This window comes from Bombus bifarius, unplaced genomic scaffold, assembly GCF_011952205.1.
Source record: "Bombus bifarius isolate JDL3187 unplaced genomic scaffold, Bbif_JDL3187 scf7180000007987, whole genome shotgun sequence".
Lineage (NCBI taxonomy): Eukaryota > Metazoa > Arthropoda > Insecta > Hymenoptera > Apidae > Bombus > Bombus bifarius.
This window is the reverse complement of record NW_022884369.1, coordinates 880664-900046: the sequence shown is the minus strand read 5'-3', so window position 1 is coordinate 900046 and position 19383 is coordinate 880664. Positions and strand designations below refer to the sequence as shown.

At 44.9% G+C, this 19383-nt stretch overlaps 1 protein-coding gene across 1 annotated transcript in view; it reads left to right on the top strand.

Annotated features, from left to right (window-relative positions):
- Window positions 1-19383, top strand: part of LOC117205179 (lysine-specific histone demethylase 1A) — a 108660-nt gene that overhangs the window by 84919 nt on the left and 4358 nt on the right. Inside the window, exon 11 of the mRNA XM_033443335.1 lies at window positions 18537-18829. Within this exon, the coding sequence (XP_033299226.1) occupies window positions 18537-18829 (293 nt within the window). The remainder of the gene's footprint in view (window positions 1-18536; window positions 18830-19383) is intronic.

Genomic DNA, 19383 nt, shown 5'->3' with positions numbered 1-19383 from the left:
GTATCGCTTCAATTTGTATCCGATTCGACTAATGGAACCTGGAAGATACATTTAATATTTTGGTAACAGTACTGGGGACACCGTTAGAAGTAGAAATCAATCGGGAAATCGACTAGAAAATAAGAAACCAGGCTAGCGGTAGGTCTAGTGGCGACTCCTTAAGTCAACGCTAATAGAAAATCGAACAGATTCTCGGATTCAAGACGTCGCGTCGTTGTCTACCGTAAACTCATTCTCCGAGCAGCAATCACGAGGGTAAACGTTTCCGGGCACATACTCGCATCAGGTCTTGGTCAAGTCGAAGTGGTCAGGCCGGTCGTGTCATTACGGCCAAACCGTTTGCGATGTCAAGTCTCTCAAGAACTTAACGAATCACGGTATTCCCGACTTTGGAATGGGAGACTTGGACCGGTTGCTGATGCAAGGGACCTAAGCAATATCGACTATGCAAGCTGCAGAATTTTTCACAGATTTATCAAGTATCGAAGTATTCATTACAAAGTAATTATCTTTTATTTCTATTTAATTACGATGTTTCTGAGAATTATTCGTACTGCAGAGGTATATTTCTCGGAGTTTTTCTTTGTCAAGCCCTTGCACTACGACTTTTAACTATACGTTGTAGTAACGTGTCTGAAGTGCTAGAGAAATGCAATTGGAATATTATATATGCAATTTATATTCGCTGAATATTTGAACAAGACTAAATAGGGGTTAAGGCAAGAGGTTAACGCTTTGGTAGTTTTTCTGTATTTAAGATATTTGCTGTCACTGAAATATGGCCACTGGAATTCCACTTCTTTTTCATCAGCAATGTCTTTATCTCAACAGTGTGTGTCTCAACGCTGTACCTACCACTTGGTTCATCTTTCTAAGTCACTTTTTCAAAGGGCATAGAAACCTACACGCAACAGGTGCATTAGTCACAGTATCTAAATTACCTGACTAATTGAATCAACATATGTTTCACTCCTAACCAATGGCTTAATCAACTGCACAGAACAACTTTTTTACTCAGACGCCAGAATACCAATTTGGGAAGTGACCATGTTAACGAGTACCACGTGTGAGTCCTTAAATTATCAAAGAAAACACCAGACATTTTTGCTCACGGTTCACTCAACTTTCAGAGCAGACCAGGTTGCTCCATAATTTCCCTTCTTCGAAATACCCATCCCACTGGTATCGAATAATTCCACCAGCCACGATGCTTTAACGAGAGCTTCTGGTAGCGACTAATTTGATTAAAGTCGAGGAACAGTGGTGGCTTATCGGCGGACCTGGTGGGCGCCCGGGAGCAACGGCGATTCCACGGAAAACAGGGGGATAAGTTTCTGGCGAGCGTGGACAGTGAATTATGGGCGTTATTGTCCGCCCGCGAACAACAGGCCGCCTCATTACATGTGGGAATTATTGACGGCGGACCGCCTCGGTGGCTCTCTAAGTGCGCTACGTGAGAGCCATCTTCCAAGCTCAAGCGTCGCCTCCACTTTACCGCGCTCCTTGCCTCTTGCCTTCTGGCCTGGCTTCGTGCCGTACTTTCCACCTAACATTCGTTCAATACACACGCGCACACATACACACATACGTAGCTATCCTTCTTTCTTAAATTGTATTTTTTCCAAGCTGAGACTCGAGCGTTTCGCGCGTTCTAACTCCCTCGATCGTCGTCGTCGTTCGTTACCCCGGTGCTTTTCTAGGAGATTCTATAGTAAAGGACCCCATTCGAGGAGAGAATATGGCCAATTCCAGGTTATTGACGATGCTGCGAGAGACTCGGATACCGGACAGGGGCTGTTTTACGCGGAAGGAACACTATCGAAGGATTCGATTAAAGGATAACTATTCTTTGCCTTTATAGGGGTGAAAGAGGATGGGTGTTTGGAATAACGAGTGTCGTGATTTGCGAACTTTGTGTTAATTGATGGAATCTCTGTTTAACAACTGTCCTTGGGTGTATATCTCTTGGACCTTCTCTTTATTTTTTTGTCAACTTGGAGTTTTTATTTTTTTCGACGAAAGCTTCTAACTCTGCTGAGATTGTAGTTTATCTGATAGATACGTATATATGAAGCCTTGTTTACGTAGTTCATTTCTTGTATAATTTTTATGTAAAAATCGGTACTGTAGCATGCGTTAAAACCGCAGACTGTCACGGAATGTAGAAAATGTCGATGCTAATAAAATTTGGAGAAGAAAAAGTATCATGGAATCCTCAACAACGGTAACCCGAATCTTCGGTCTATCGCGAAGCTGTGAAAACACCTGGTATCGATCGATCGTGCATCGATCCCATAGATTCCAAGGTTTTCGAAGCTTTCGAACAAGAAACCATCGGAACGATTCTCCGGTTAATCCAGTCTAGGAATGTCGTTCGAGAAAATGCTCAGGATTTCAATAGCGCACGAAGGAAAGTTCAAGGGTTCGCCCAAAGTCGGCAAGAGGTCGGACTAGATAATTTTAGAATCGCGGAACGGGGACGGAATGGGCTCTCCGATATCGGAGCGGATCAAACGAGAAAGGTCATTTTATTCTCTCACACCGGCTCATCTTGCAGCGTCGGCGACCGAGTGGACTTTCTAAACGAGCTAGCCCGAAACAAAGACGGAATTGGAATGCAACCGAAGTGAGAAACAGAGAGCGAGCGAGAATCGTTCTCGCGCGGAATCCGCTCTCGTGCGGATTTGCGCATTTCGTGAGAATTGCGCAGACCTTTTAAAGAGGCTGACACTAATTAATTCTCGAACGAGATACGATCGTGCGCACAATAAACAGGAGAAAGTCGCCATTAACTGACAGAAAAATCCGAGTCGCTTGTTAAGAGTTAAGCTCAACGGAGACCGGGTGTATCGTTATAAAGGCCGATCGAAGATAACCTGATATATTAACGTATAGTGTAACCCCTTTTTATCCGTTGAAATGGTTGGCCGTTACGCGCGACTCCCGTCTCTCCGCTGCCACCACACGGGCTAACGGTTTATTAAAGAATCGTCGTTGTCGTTGCCGTCGGCCGTTCCGCGTCGCTCGTAATTCGCGAGCACGCGGCTCGTGCAGCTATTCGCGTGCACGTAATGCTCGCGCGCCCACCATCGGGCTAGGGGAATTCCATGAGCGCTTGTAACGGTCGATACCTTACAAGCTCCTAGTGACAGATACACCGGTGCGCGTCAATCGAGACCAAGTTCCTTTTCCAACTGTAAGAGGCTGCTGTAGTCTTCGTTTGTTCTTCTTTTTACGAAACTAAATTACACGAGACAATCGAAATGGAATTCATACGAGACTTTTCGGATTTTTCCTCGGTATGAAGTAACTCGATTGAGTCACATCGAGGGATATCAGAGGATGTACAAGGTTGTAAAATATTATCTCCTTAATCTTTGGAGGATTCTTAGAACGTCCGTGTGTGGGTTGGAGATTTATAAAGTCGGAATAGCCCGAAGACGTAAATGTAAGAGCGCAGTTTGTATCCTAATATCAATAACCTCTACCTCCATTGGTGTGCAATGGTTGTTCCATCGTGGCGCGGGAACGAGTGTCTGCATTCACGGGCAAACAGACGTTAATTCCTCGTGAAAACACAGTGATAGAGTGGAAACGAAACCGCCTCTCTTTGCGCCCACTCTATTATCAACAGAGACGTAATCACGCTCTCTCGCGTTATCGCGTATCGCTGGCAACGATTTCAAACGCGAATCATCCCCGTTTTCTCTTTCCATCTTTCACTGTGGAACACGATACGAACGGCGTTTCAATTGTTTTCGCGCTGCGGCGTGTTATTCGATTCAATGCGCTGGACAAACACGGGATCGATCGGCGAATCGCCCGCCTCGATTCGGGAAAGTGTACGTTACGTCGAAAAATCGACGGAACAACGCGCCATTACCCGCGACCACGGTCATTTACGACGGTTTAAAGGCGCGCATTACCACCGACGATCTCAATCGGCCCCGATAATCCTGCGAATTCATCCAACCGACGAGTCCCTATAAATTTTCGACCCCATAACGATCGTCTCCCGATCTTATCGATCCTTCTCCGTATTTACGTAGGACCGATACGCATCTGCTCGCGTCCACAGAGCTCCGAGTAGTTTGGTATCGTGGCCCGTTTCGTGATGGATCCCGATGGACGCTACCCTATCAAATTTCTACTTCCTACGCGAATAAGCGGAAGATGGGTGCCATCTCCAATTGCTCATTTAGTTGCAAATACATTTTGCTTCGTGAAAGATATTCGAATGGGTGTCATGGAATAATGAAATTTCTCATACGTTATTCAGAATAGTATAACATGTGATAGTTGTTTTAAATCCTGCTGTAGAATATTATTTTCTTAATTGAATTTCTTTTCAATTCGTAATAATTCGATTTGCAAATTCCAAAGGGTAGCTTACAGGAACAAAAGACAGACATCATTCTCTCTCGTCCGCAAAATCCAAAAGAAACTGCATACTCCCCACACAATTATAATCCAGGAGGCACGCTAATCCTCGAATGTTCGAGTCTTCATCCAGCATTTTATCAAAGAAACTGGCCACGCACCAGGGGCACCTCCCTCGAGGAGAGGACGCGGGGTGGTTGTCCCGCAAGACTGGCCGCGCATCGATGAGGAGACACACAACTGCGAAACGTCGGTGCACATTGCCGGTCGGGAGAGCGTGGGCCACGGCGTAATAAATTTCAGCCGGTAAAAACGGCACGCTGGCTTACGAGAGATTGATGGAGCGACGCGCGAGGTGAGAGCGCGCGAGGCTCCGTAAGCGGCCTTTTGCTCACTGACAGTGATCATCAAAGCAGAAAAAGTTGCCACCCGGAAAGTTCGGCCTGCCGGACCGCCCTCGATTCGACCAAATCGCTGTAATGACCGCGGTCCCGGTCGCTTGAAAATAATTTTGACTCAATTACGCGGAACCCGCCACGCTATGCCAAACCACGGTCACGTCGAGTCGCTCCGCGTAGACTACTTTCAGCCACAGGGAACAAGCGACCTCTCTTTCGTCACACGGGCGAAGTCGATTTCCTCTTCGTCTCGTTTCGTAGCTCGTTATTCGCCGTGACTGTCTTTCCGCGGTCCGAACGCTTTGTTTAAGCCATAATTTTAGAGGTTGCCTTAGAAAGAAGAGTTTCAGCCGGTTCCACGCCCTCTTCGCGTTTAATGGCCGCCACAGGAGGGAACGGTGGCTCCGTTATCACGGTTCAACGTTTTTTTCCGGGCGGAAACGCGAAACGCGGCTGCGAACTGTAACGTCGTGTGACGAGTAATTGAGAACACGTGTGCCACGAGGTAAAGTCAGGCCTTTCCATGACCGTCGGTTCGATTCCTGATCGATTGGTTATTTTACGCTGCCCGCGTCGAACTATTTGTCCAGCAAACTGTATGCGATTCTAGTTAAATGTTTGTCACTTCGATCGCTCAACAACGAACCTGGCCTCCTAGTGTTTCGGATCATTTCCAAACTTTTCAATCTTCCTGAATTTTTACGATTGATCTTCGTTGTTTGATAGGTTATCGGAAAATCTCTCTTTTAAAACTTAATTTTGGAAAATAGCGGTGGAAATAATTCTTGTTTCTTGAACACTCGCGATATAATAGAACACGCGGAGATGTATGGAAAGCCTGCTGCGAGCTTACGAGCGTCGAACGTGTCAAAAAGGCCGTATAATCAGAAGCGGACCAGTATTTTTCGAGGGAGGGTTGAACATGAGCCGTGGCGACCCTTACACCTTCTCGCGCCGCGCATTCTTCCTCCGACGCCCGCTGCGTTGCCTACCGCCAGGGGTTACCGGAAGAGAGACGAAGAAAGGTGGAGCTCCATTCTTCGAAACGAATCCTATATCGGCGCAGGAACGTTTTACATCCATCGGTCGAATCGTATATAACACGGACCATCAAAACGCGCTTAAACCAGGCCGAGTTATTACTATAGCAAATATGCGATACGGTTCACGGAGGCGCGATGCCACGTTGTAAATCATCCGGATATTCTCTCTCTCTCTCTCTCCTTCCCTCCTTTGCACACTAACATACGTACCAACTATCCTTTCCCACCCCATTAATATTTACATTACTCCCTACCCACGTGGTCCAAGATCCGGTCACGCGGACGATCGTATCTCTCGATGAGCATCGAAAGTCCTGCAAAACAGGGGCAAAGAAGAGCGGAACCTTGGAAATTCCAGGAAAATGAAGGAAACGAGAAGAAAAAAATGTTACGAAACGATAGAAATATATTGGCGATACTGTTCGAACGAAATGGGGTGGTACCCAAGGGATTCTGACGGATTATATTGACTCGTGAACGGGATGAATAAGCAACCGTTGGAAGTGTATTGGGGCCGTAAGATGACGATGCTTTACGATCGAAGATAACGCGCTGAAGACTATACGCCAATTTCAGGCCGCGTTCTTCCCCCCGGAGGGATTAATCGGGCCTCGTTTAAAACGTTCGCCGTAGCCCGCCGCGTTCTTCCATTTTTTAAATCCTCCCATGGCATCATCCCATAGCCGTCGTCCCGGTTCGAGGTGGTTCCACATGCGTTCACACGCTTATACACGTATACACATTGCATAGGTTGTTGGATATACTTGAAAAAGCTGTGCGCTCGTGAACCACCGCCGTTCGCGTGCACGTATAGGTAAGCACTCTAATTATCGAGATCTCACGTAAAACGAGTATGTAAACATAAATCGACAATCTTGTCGAGCGAAGCGGCGCGCGATCGCTTAACTGCCGGCCGACGAACGAATTTTTCTTCCGGTAACCCGGTGCGTAGACCGTGTCCTTGACGTCTTATTACGCCGATTAAAAGCCGCAACCCTCTCCGTCCCTCCGACCCACCCCTCTTTTTTCCTCTTCTCCTTTTTTCATATTTTTCCACCGTTCATACTTTGTCCCTCTTCGTCTTCCGCCGAGTTTTGCTACTCGCTTTCGAGCGGTCGAGATCTTTCTTTCGCCGCTTATCTCAACTTTTTTCACTTTGTAGCATTTACCGCTGAAGGCGGTAGGTAGACTGCAGCAAAATTCCACGCTGGAATCCTTTATAATATCTTATTTTCCCTCGTCCTGTTATGGAAACTGTGGCTCGTTCCCTCTTTTCTCTCTTTCTTCTCTGTCTCTACCGTTCATCGATTAACTAATTCTCTACGGTTTTATTTCCAACATTTAGAAAGTGGAATTATCTTTGTTCCACATTTAAACAACTCCCTGAAAGAATATTCTAGAGTATCCTTTTCCTGTTGATCTTACGTAAGCTGTACGTAAGTTAAAATGTGTTTCTTTATTAAATCGAATAAAGGAAATGCATACACACGGTTAGTAAGCAGTTATTTCTTATTCTAGATGTTTACTGAAATTTTCGCTAACGGTTACTCGGAGCAACGCGCGTTCTAGCGCTCGGTGCACCAGAAACCGATGAAACTCGAGATTATTAAGAGATTTGCATATCGCGGAATCGTATCTCGGAAAGGAACGCGTGCTCTCCTGCTTCCATTATCAAACAGGTTGAGACACCTATCATTATCATTGCCGTGTCTTAGAGCAGCTGACCCGGTTTATGACTCACGGCCGAGCGGAGAAATGGTTGCAAAACTTTCGGTCGGACACGAATTCCAGCGTCCATGACGCGGTGATAAATCATGCGTCGAACGAACTCGAGATGTAGTTTTCGATTCAAGGATATTTCGATATCGAGAATATTCACAGAACCGTAATTTGTGCGAAGACCCTTGCATCGGTAAATTAACTCGCGGAAAAATCACGATCCTTCCGATACCCAAGTTTCTTTGTAACGTTCCATTTCAGGAGAGAGATTCTTCTCCGCTCGATTCATAATCGTTTCACGGGAAAGCAATTTCTCGGCCGAAAGGACGATCGTTTTCCTGGCCCGAGGCGGCCGAGGTTCCCTCTGGCACGCACGCAGGGATAAGATTGAAATGGAGAAAAATTCGCGGAGAAAAGCGAAGCCCGACTGTCGCCGTTCGTTCCACAATTATTCTCGTTTAACCGTCGCGCCACGCTAACTATTTCGTTATTACCGCAGCGGAACGGTTTTAATAAGATACTCGAAGAAAAATTACGTGGTATTTCCCTCCGTGTTCGCAGACGTGCTTTACCAGTCACTATAATCCCTCTTGCTTGTAAAAGTTGTAAACCACTTTTACGAAACTCTTTACAAGTTTACTCTCCGCCCTTTGCAATACTTCGTGCGGAGAGGCGATTGATCTAACACCACGGTAGCCAAGCGAGCTGTCGCGAGGCTGGATTACCACGCTTCTAATTACACCGTGTAATATACAGCCGGTGCTTTTTCCAAGAATCTCGCCTACGTGTAGTTGGATATAATAGCGAGGAATCGTCGATTGGTCGAAAGCAACTCGGTCGTGCGCAGAAAAAGGAATAACGGGCAAGAAGCAGAGGCCGATGAGGATAAAGCATATCGCATAGAGCGGAGAAGAGAAAAGACGAAACGTTGATGGAAGGAGTGTGCGCAAGAGGAAGGAGAGAGGAAGGGAGGACCAAAGGGAAACGGAATGGTGTGCGCACGCGAAAAAGGGCCCTGCGTAAATTGAAAGGGGGCACGGCTGTCTTGTTGTGTTTAAAAAGGCAATTTGCGGGCCTGAGATACGGCCTATATATTACGGCGCAACTGGTACGGGTGGTGGGAGATAGCTCGCTCGCGATAGCGCCCCTTTGCTCTGCGCTGGACCACGGGCAAGAGAACGGGGACTTTCCGTGGGCCTTACCGGCGAGACCACGAACGTCGTGCCTAGCGATGGCCTCAACGTTCCGTCTTCTATTACCTCGGAATTTGACGAAATCGTCTCTGATCTCTCGATGTTGTTCTTAGAGGTATGTTTTTTTTTTTTAGGTCCCACGAGAATTATTATCATTTGCATAGAAATAATAAGTTCGTGGACTGGCACGATTTTAGTCGTTGCAAGAAATACGATAATAATCGTGGACTGGAATGTTTGTAACGAGAGCTCTTTCTCGAAAGAAAGTCTTTGGTTTGTGTACTTGATCTGTGTGTTTTTCTAAACGACGTGTCTTCTAAATCTTCTGATTCAGTTATGAATGTACGAGGTAAAGAAAGTCTCTTATTGAAATTTAGGAATATCCTTAACATGATATCGTCGCAGCAGTTGCTTTCTCAGGAGTTGTAAAAAATTCCAATATTCCAAATTCGAGTAACGTTGCGTCAGAGCAAAATTGTTCGGAAAGTTTCAGGGTCCTTGAATACCCATCGCTAGCCGTACCCCTTTCGGCGTGCGCCCTGGTGCCCCCGGGTGCCGCGGGGAGGGGCCCATGCTCCCCACCGCCGACATCCGGCAAATGCATTTCTTGTGTAGCACGCTGCTCGTTTGCGGACGATACGATTTACTCGCGGTATATAGTCGTATTCAAATATCTTCTTACTGCTCGCTGAACCTCTTTTACGTCCCTCTTCCTTCCTCCCAGTTTTCTACCCTCTCTGCTTTCTTCCGTCGCCCTGATCTCACGGTTTTGCACGCGTAATCGACTCGCAATTGCTCGCCATCGAACGAACGATCGGCTAATTCTACGCAGTACCGAATGAATCGAAAGAACGAGCTCGTTCGTTCGACGTGGTTTAATTATAATTATTAGCGGGCAGATTGAAGTTGCGAGCAACCTCGTTTGCGGCTACCTTTGTTCTCTCTCTATGTATGTGTGTATATCGCTGCCTATTTAAAATCGATTCCAACACGGGCTTAGCGTTATGGTTTCTGGAAAATTTGGAATGGTACGAGCACTGCCAGAATGAGGAGCATGCGCTGCTCGCTTGCTACAACACGTTCGATAGTTCGATTAGCTTTCTGTATATTAAATCGGTTACGCGAACCGCTCGTTCGTACTGTACGGGAATCGCGTGGCAAGTTTTCGGTTGTTCAATCCGCTCAATGGGCACTTCTTCGGATAGGAATGCTGTTTGTTCGGTTAATTAAAGCCGAATTAGCATGCTTTAGTTTTAGGTGAACGATAGGAATGTCTGAAACATGTGCCACGTTTGAATTAAATTGATTCATTCAGATTAAATTTTCACATACCATTCAACAATACCATATAATTTTGTAATTATAGCTACATTCTGTTTCCTAGTTGCAACAATAATTTTCCATTATTAAGAAATGTAAAGCTAATTAACATTCATTTTCTTCATTGCGTGGAAAACAGCTGTTTTTCAAACGCGTATGTTCGTAATGCGCACTCTACTAGATCCATCGATCTTCCTGTTTTACCGACCACTATTACGAGTTCAGCCATTGGCTCACAGATGTCGTTTCGTGGATGCCTCGAATGACACGCTAACGAATCTCGCTATTCGTAATTATTACCATTAATTACCGCCATCAAACACACGCAGGAGCTGCACAAAGTTCCTCGCGCGATTCCTATCCACGGTTTATTAATCTTTCTTAAGAAAAAAAATCGACTCCCCTAGGCGAAGAATTCCCCTGATTCTTGCGAAGGCTGGCGGTAAAGCGCATCGGGTACAAGCTCATTTGCACAGAATGTGTGACAATCGTAATAAATCGCCGGTACGATATCGATCTTTTCTCCGCGGAGCGTTACTTACTAGCGCGATCTAGGAATCTCGCATTCCGGCGGTCGCGGACGGTCGCCGGTGTTCGGGGCCAGGCCGATCATAAATTCCGTGCCAGCCTCCAATTAACTTTATCGCAATCTGAACAAATTATACGGAACGCTGCCGATGCTAAATTCACCGATGCGACCGGGACAAGCGGAGATAACCGGCACGCCAGAAAACGAGAACGCCGAAACGACGCCGGAGATAACGTTTATTTTTCGCGAGCCGGCCATCCTCGTCCGACGCGATTCATTTCCAACTGGGGTAGAGGAGAGTACCTGTGATTCTCTTTTGTCTTCGTAAGACACTTTCCCGCTCCCTTCCACGATCCTCGAATCGTCTCTTCGGACGTTTTACAATCTCGCCGTTTACCCCTTTGCCCTTACGTCCTTCGCTAGAACGTTTCATTTCCGGCGAACGCTATAACGTGGCTTCTCTTTTATTGTAGTCTTGATATTGGGCCATCGAGATGGTTTTCACGACTTTTTTCTCGCTTTCAAGATATATAACTGGATCGATACTTGATTTAAAACCTGTTTGTCGCATTATATATTTTTACGAAAATTACGTAGATGTGTTTATTTTACGTAAACCAACACACTGAACGCGATATCGCGTGTGTTCGTGCGACCTTTGAGTATGTCAATAAAAACTTGAACGTTTAATAATTTTAATTATCCATGAAACGTTCGTGTTTTCTGAAACACTCGATATCACGGATGGATTACCGTGAATGACACTGGCGTCCTTGCAACGACCTTGTCACAGCTTTTGAACGACCTTCAATGAAACTTAAACGATCTTTAATGATTTCGAAATGGCCCTGAAAAACTGGTTCTATTCGATCTTTAATTTTACTGGCCCGAATTTAGTTCTGTCCGCGTTGTATTACGCATATCAAACATCGTGCTAATTATTTCAATTGCAATACAATACGGCATGCATGTTATCCCCGTAGTTTCAATTTACGAAAATTATTCTCTCCTGTTCTATTATTTTCTCACTTCGACTGATAGCACTGCTAATCGTTAATTTATCCCCATTTCCTCTGTTTATCCGTCAACACAAAGCGCTGTGCCGTTTAATCCGAACCGCGTTGCCGGGAAATAAGGCGGTGTTTGTTTGCACGAGCGTTAAGCGAATCGGAGTTCATTTTCGATTGCCAGGTGGTTCGAGAACGTAGCCGTCCTTGTTAACCACGCTACGCCAGCGTAACGAGCAGCTCCTGGCGGAATTGCGCGACGCCCTGCCACGCCCGTGTATACTAATTTCCACCGGTATTCACGAGCAACTCTCTGTGTCGCGTGGCAAACACGGGAATATTTAATCTTCCGACAATGGAACGACAGGCTGTTGCAATTCACGTGCAGCCTTACGGCTGCAAGCTTTCCCCATTTTCCGTTTTGTTTCGATAGGTCTGTTTTTACGACGGCGAGTTCCTAACAAATGGCCATAGATCAGGGTACATGCCCTTTCAGGACTGGGTCGCTAATAATAGTGTCGGATTCAGCAAAGATTCAGAGATTCGAAGAAGTTGCTTCGAGGAACTGTTGGAAACGTATCACGTAACGTTATATTTACGATATATTTTCAATGTATTCTTGCACGATTCAACTAATATCGTTCGCGAAATTTTCCAACTTACACGTTACGAGTTAGATAATATTTAATTTTAGTTCTAATAAATTCCGTTGAAAATTTCCTAAGTAAATTTTACCGATCGACGCGGCTGCTACACTTTCCAATAATTTGAGTAAACGAATAAAAATCAACACGAAATAAATTCGTAGTAATATACTTTTGCATTTTCGAATATGAGAAACCTATATCTCTCTTGCTCTTCCGATAAATACAACTTAAATATTGAATCGAAAAGCTCGTTTGAATATTTTTAATCCACGTTAGATCGCGAAAGGAAATTTTGTAATCTACGACTTGTACGATTCTCCAATATTACTAATTGATAGATAAAATAAAAGAGCCCAAAATATTTGAGAAATAATTTTTAATAATTTTCCACGATAATATTCTACACAATGAAAATGACGGCAAACTATGAGTTTCCCAGAATCGCTCGAAGCAAGTTGATGGCTTAAAGAAGCCAACGGAAATCTAACCTCCATAAAAGCTAACCTCCCTACTTCAAAGATCCTCAGAGACTTCGCCTAATCTCCATCAAACGGACCACGATCGATATGGCGCAAACGATTCGTTGGACGATCGAGTCTGGCAAAGTCGCGTCGTCAAAGGTCAATCAGCTTCTTCCCGCGTCGGTCGCACGCATCCGTGGTAGCCTTACTTGTCGGGACTATTTATTTATTAAATATTTGCTCGCGTCGAAACGGAGTTCGGCGAAGACCCAGGCCGCAAGGGCTGAAGGGTTGAAGTTCACCTGGAAGACTCACACGGCCGCGATTCTGGCGATTTCCGAAAATCAATGTTTACCCGACGAGGCAAATGAGACTTTCTCTCTATCGCGTGTGTGCTTCGAGACTCGCTATGCCAAATGTTGACGCAACGAATGGCTGCGCAAGGAAAGCATCCCTCTGTATTTCTATCGCCCACGACTCGCCGGCTAGAATGCTGAATTTTTTCAGGAACTCTTATTGGGTGTTTAATTTGTGCGTGTAAATTCCACGGGATAAGTTACTGAATTTGTATGGCAAGGTCTGTTCGTTTTCATTTCATTAACATACTTGTCCTTTTGCTGTTCTTTTAGATCATATCTTTGATCTTTCGGGGGTGTAATTCGCGTATCGTTTGTTTGGTACTTCAGAATATTCTACGTAATTAAACGATAAATCCATTTATTTGTAGGGAAACTGGTTCTAACACTATCACGCTGTGTCGTTTTTACAAATAGATTAGAAAATATTATTATGTTGTTTTGTTCTGTGAAAATATTATGTTTCTATTATTAACAATTGCGAGTAAATAAATTTTCTTACAGAACCCAACAAACGTTCCAAATTTCTCTGTCATTTGTTCAAACTGATAAAACGTCATAGAAATTATAGCACAAAGGAAGAATCTTTAATATTTATATCATCGGCGAAGAAGAGAGGAAACCGCACTTTTTACCGCGCATCTGTCGCTTTCCTTTTCTCCTATTCACGAAGAGTTTTCGTAAATCTGCTTAGTGGAAGCAGCTCGGAACCACGGCACGCTCGATTTCGATTCAAATTGACGAGATTCAAATTCGCTAGATCGGTACTCGAGCAACGTACTGCTGGGTGATGTGTGTACGGGCACGTTTCCTAACCGCAGCTACCCTCTTCCCGATTTCATATGTCCTGTTCCCGAACTGCATGCGTTCACGTGGCGCGCAAAAACACGCGGCACACGGCTTTGCTCCAGTGCGATGAACTCGCGCGGCGCGCCGCACAGTTCTGCCAGTCTCTGTTTCTCTCGAGGCCGTTTCAGTATTTGACTGTTCGGCCAGGACGACGCTACGCGTCCCTTCTCTCCACCTGTTTTCCCCTCTCCTCGTTCGTCCATCTCTATCCTGGTTACACGGTACACGCGTTTCGTCCTCGTTTCACTCTGTTCTCGAGGCGCGTCCCTCGCTGTTACGCTCCCGGCTGCACTTCGACTCCTGTCGAGACGACAGAACGCCATAAGCAACCAATTTAAATGTAAATTGAAAAGCAGCGCGGCATACAAATTGTTCGACTCGCCGTCAAAAAATACTGCGAGCAAAGATCAAACGGAAGACAAGACGGGAGAGGGTAGCATGGAGTAGCACGAGAGTGCGGGCCGTCTTCGATGCGGCGAAGATACAACGAGAGGAGAGGCGGCCTTTTCTCCCTTCACGGATCGTTCCGCGTCACGTCGCTACGGCCACCGACATGCTGATAAATTCTTCGTTAAATATTTGCGTTCGCCGGCACCGGGACGGTTCCGGTGGAACCGCGGGCCTCTTGCGTTGGAGAACCCCGTTCACCGGAACATGCCGCTTTAACGGCGAATCTTTCTTGCTTGAAAGAATAATTAATTTAGTAGCAGTTTTTCCTCTCTGTTGAAACTTTCTTATTGTTATCAAAGCCTAGCGCTCTTTAACTATTCCATCAGAGAGATTACAACAAACCATCAAAGTTTCGATAAAAGGCAGGATAATATCGAAATTATTTTGAAATTCTGATTTCATTATTTACTAATGCAGGGTTCCACGTCTCCAGTTATATTGGCAAAATTATTAAATTGTATATACGCATTGGATATCCACTGAATAATTGAACTGAATATTTAGCACTTCATCTACCTGTCTTTATCGAATGCTGTTTCCTCGGGTCTGGGTTAAATCGGAATTAAAGGCTTTTTCTTGTAAGTGTATCAATGGTGGAAGCGTGTCTTTCAAGTGAATCGGAAGCTCAGTTGCGAGCAGACGTTCCAGGCGAACGGAAATGCAGCGTACAAATTTTTCATTCGCCGAGAATAGAGTTGGTCCGCGGCCTGCTGAAAAATTCAGCGGGTTTGTTCACGAACGAAAGCCGGAAAAACGGCAATGGGACCGGATTGAATGGGCTTCCGGCTTGTTTTTTGTTTGCCAGATTTTTCAGAGATGATTCTCTGATGGAAGACAGCGTGCGGTCTGCGTTACTGGCGAGCAAAACGCTTGTTCCGCCCGAAAGTAAACATCCGAACGAGCATTCGGAGTTACAGTAGCAAACAATAATGGAGGCACATGCGTTTCCCGGCTCGATGTTATTTTAGGAAACCCGTGGAAATCGAGCCATCCCAGAAGCCAGATATGCGCACGTAAATAATACACCGGGCTCTGTTCATTGTTAATTAATGGCTTCTACCAATTGCTAATATCTTCTAAAATGATCCAGTAAAATAATCGTTTTACATACCATTTGGAAATTTAAACGTGTAAAATGTATCTAATACATTTTGTTTCATCCACATTTTCTTCATTTCTTAGTACTTTTAATGCCTGGGTTATGAACATAAAATTCTATAATTGGGTACATTAGGAGTTTGTAGCAAATATAACATAACAGATTTTTATAATCACTAGGAGGTAATGTAAGCACAATATGCTACGTATATGATGCAATACAATGGACGATTTATCGGGATTAAAATCTTTCATAAACGTAGAATTATTTTACAAAGCAAACATTTGAAATAATAGTAATATTAGAAAGCTACTGCATGAAACATATTTCTCTGATTACGGGGATATAAAAATTCATCGGCAAATAATGAACGAATTTTGAAAGTAATCTATTAAACTTAAGCTCATCGAAATAAAATATCGATTGCTGCTTTGGTTGCACAGGATTAATCGTAGCCGTGAAAACGATCCAATAAAGAGCAATAATTTCATCCACTCATAAAAATATCTACAACCAGGAATTAATTAAATTTCTTCAAAGTAAAAATATTTCCAGTGCGGGAATAACTGCGAACAAACGAATGGAAAGTTCCAAAATGGGGAAAAAAGGAGGAAGATATAAATGGAAACGAAGAGAACCGAAACCGGATCAAGTTCGTTCTCCACGGATAATTTTCATCGACTCGGAACCGGCTGCCTCATTGCAAGGAATTAATTTCCAATTCCAACGGCAGACAGAGAGAACGAAACAAGGGAAACGAAAGGAAACAAGATGAGGATGGCAGCGCGGAGAAAGAGAAAGAGAGAGTCGAGATCGACTTACCATAATTTTGGTAGCACCGGACCGCGTTCCCTTTGCTGGCTGTTGAATATTCCCTCGCTTATTAGAAAGGGTTTCTGTAATCGACGCCAGACACGAGCGGGTGTCTACCCGTGGCACCGGTGTAGCCGCCAGTCAAATGGATTCCAATTAAAGTAATAACGAATCCAACCGTACGAGCGTTTTCGTCGTCGCAAATAATCGCGCGCAACCGGATATCGGCATGGACCGCGTGGCCGCGCGACGCGTTCTTTTCCAATTCGATTCGTCCTGGCTCTGTTACCTTCCCCGTAGAACCAGGAGACCATGGAGAAACGGCACCGTGAATGGGACGACGTCGAATTTAAATCGGTCGAATTAACGAAACGACGAGGCGACTGTCGTTCGACGCGACGATAAATTTTTCGATGGGATCAGGTCCAGTCACATTCACACGAACGGGAACAACAAGAAAGGGAATAATGGAAAATTCTTCTCACCGACTTTATCTCGAAAAAATGTACAGTTTTTATACACGCGTATAGGATGTTTCAAAAAATTGAGTTTAATCCTCAGAAAAATATCAGCCAACCTGATCGACTGTATCTTTAGCAAGTTACTCAATTTCATTATACGTGATTAGCATCGAACTACTTAAAGAAACAAAGTATAGTTAATTTCCTAAATTTATTGGAAGTAAGCGACTTAAATAAGCGTAAGTGCCAAGGAAATTCTATAAAGATAAATCTACAAAAATAGATGGTAATATTTGACACGCTTCTCTTCGCTTTTTCCATCTATAAACACAATCGGTATGGCTTCTGAGCAATTCATAGTATTCATCGAAATAAACAACAAGGCTTTAATAAGCGTGGGTCAAAATATCGTTAGTTTCGGGGTTGCAAGATATATCAACGCGTATTTCATGCTTCGTGCTTTACAAGTTTCAGCTCAATTTTTACAAATGTTCCGTAGAAATGGAATTATGGAAACGAAGAAGCGATTCGATTGCTGAATTATCGCGGACCAATAATAATTGAGAAACGATTGTTTGATACTATTATAGGGGTATATCGGGTGTCGCGTAAATTTAAATTTCTCCGGGATGGTATCTGCCGATAGAGCAGAGAGAGGCGCTTGTTAGCACGCTGCTGGCCATCAACATAATTAACCTCCCTAAGTGGAGACGCCTGTGTATCATTATTAGTACATGCGCAGCGGATGTTACGGGGTTCGAATGTGCTTACGAGAATTTAGGACCGCGTCAGGTGTCCTGATTTGGCCGCGCTAATGCGAAATATCCAATTAACTGGTAATGGAGCCTTTATCGTATCCGGTGACATCGGCCCGCGGAATTTCAACCTCGCTCGCGCAGCCCACCTTTGCGCGAACCACGCGAATTCGAAACACGGACCGAAAAGTACACGCTATCTGCTCGCTCGTTTTGTAATCCGTTCCGATAATTGCGAGCTTCGAGATTTCATGTATCGAAATTCGGTTCCGAGGTTATGCAGAATCCGTAGTTTCAGGTGGGCTGCATCGTTCAAAGTAATTGGAAGATTTCGTAACTGGTTAGAAGTCGTTCTCGTCTACGATATATAAATACCATCTTTCTTAGAGGAATACCACGAGTCGAACATGTTCGAGCTGTTCAATATTCAGAAAAGATCTCTTTATATTTCTTCCCTTGTGCGTCAAAGAAAAAAGAATTCGAAGTATCGGGATATGAGATTAAAATCTTTTACGGATATTTTAATATTACGATATGATACGATGATATTATATACACGCTCGTACATTAAAACATGACACCTTGATATTCCAAAAAGCAGAGATCTTTTTGAATTTATTCACAGGTTAAATAACAGAGATTTGGACACTTCATCCTATTTTGATGTATCGTTTGGTACCAATTACGATCTAACACGATCATACATGTGTACATATTACAACGACACAACCCGCACACAGTAACTAACAACCCAGAAACGAGGAAACACGTTACCCTCTATCATGCCCCTCTATTATCACCCCAATCACAAGTCCTCCGAACATTACCCCACCTCTGAATCTCCCCCGCTCACAAATCTCAACCACATCGAACCTCAATTACGTTCTCATTTGTCAACCATCCTCGTAACCAACTACTATATACAACCCTCCTTCTCTCTCTCTCTCTTTTCTCTGTCAGTCAGTCAGTCTGTCTGTCTCTCCCTCTCTCTCTCTCTCTCTCTCTTATAATTACCACACATACTTTTCTGACAAATCTATATTCTCAATTTTTCAGTTCGCAATGGCTACTCGTGCGTACCTGTTGCACTGTCGGAGGGCCTGGACATCCGGTTGAATACAGCGTCCAGGGCGGTCCGATACGGAGTGAACGGGGTGGAGGTATGGGCCGCACCCTCTCGTAGCCCTCACACAAATCACACGGTGTACAAGGCGGACGCGGTGCTAGTCACGCTGCCTCTCGGTGTTCTGAAGGCTTCCGCCCCGCCGTCCGCGGTCGCCTTCAACCCGCCGCTTCCGGACTGGAAGTCCCAGGCTATTCAGAGGCTCGGCTTCGGCAATTTAAATAAGGTAAGCGGTCTTTGGCTCGCGTCTCTCCTCCGTCTGATTTATACGGCCGGCGAAAACGACGATCGAACTTGTCGACCGGCCCGGAATGAGATATATTGTGATCCGGCGGTCTCTTTCGTCGCGAGAGCAACGGTGACGTGGCTCGTGTCGCTTCTTACGCCGGGACACGTTCCTTTTACGGCCTCCCAGAGTCGGTTTACGACCGCTTCGATCCGGGACTCCGGCCCTCTCCCGAAATTAAAGGCTCATCGCGCGGCCAAACGGGCCACGGCTGTCCGGATCTCTCGACCGATAGCTCGTCCACTCGAATAAATTCTCCGCAATTCCGAGGGTAATTTACGAATCGATGTTACGCCGTGGGAGAGTGGAGCTTCTCGTGGTTTAAGGAGCTCGCCGATTGCAGGTCGATGCGATTTTATTTCGAGAGGGAAATTGGCCGAGGGGAGTTTTCGGATCGGTGATTCTATCGCGGTGATGTTTCTGGGATGAGCCCGAAGCTGTGTATGAAAATTAGGATGAGCGATTTGAAGAATAGGATTACGAATGGATGCAAA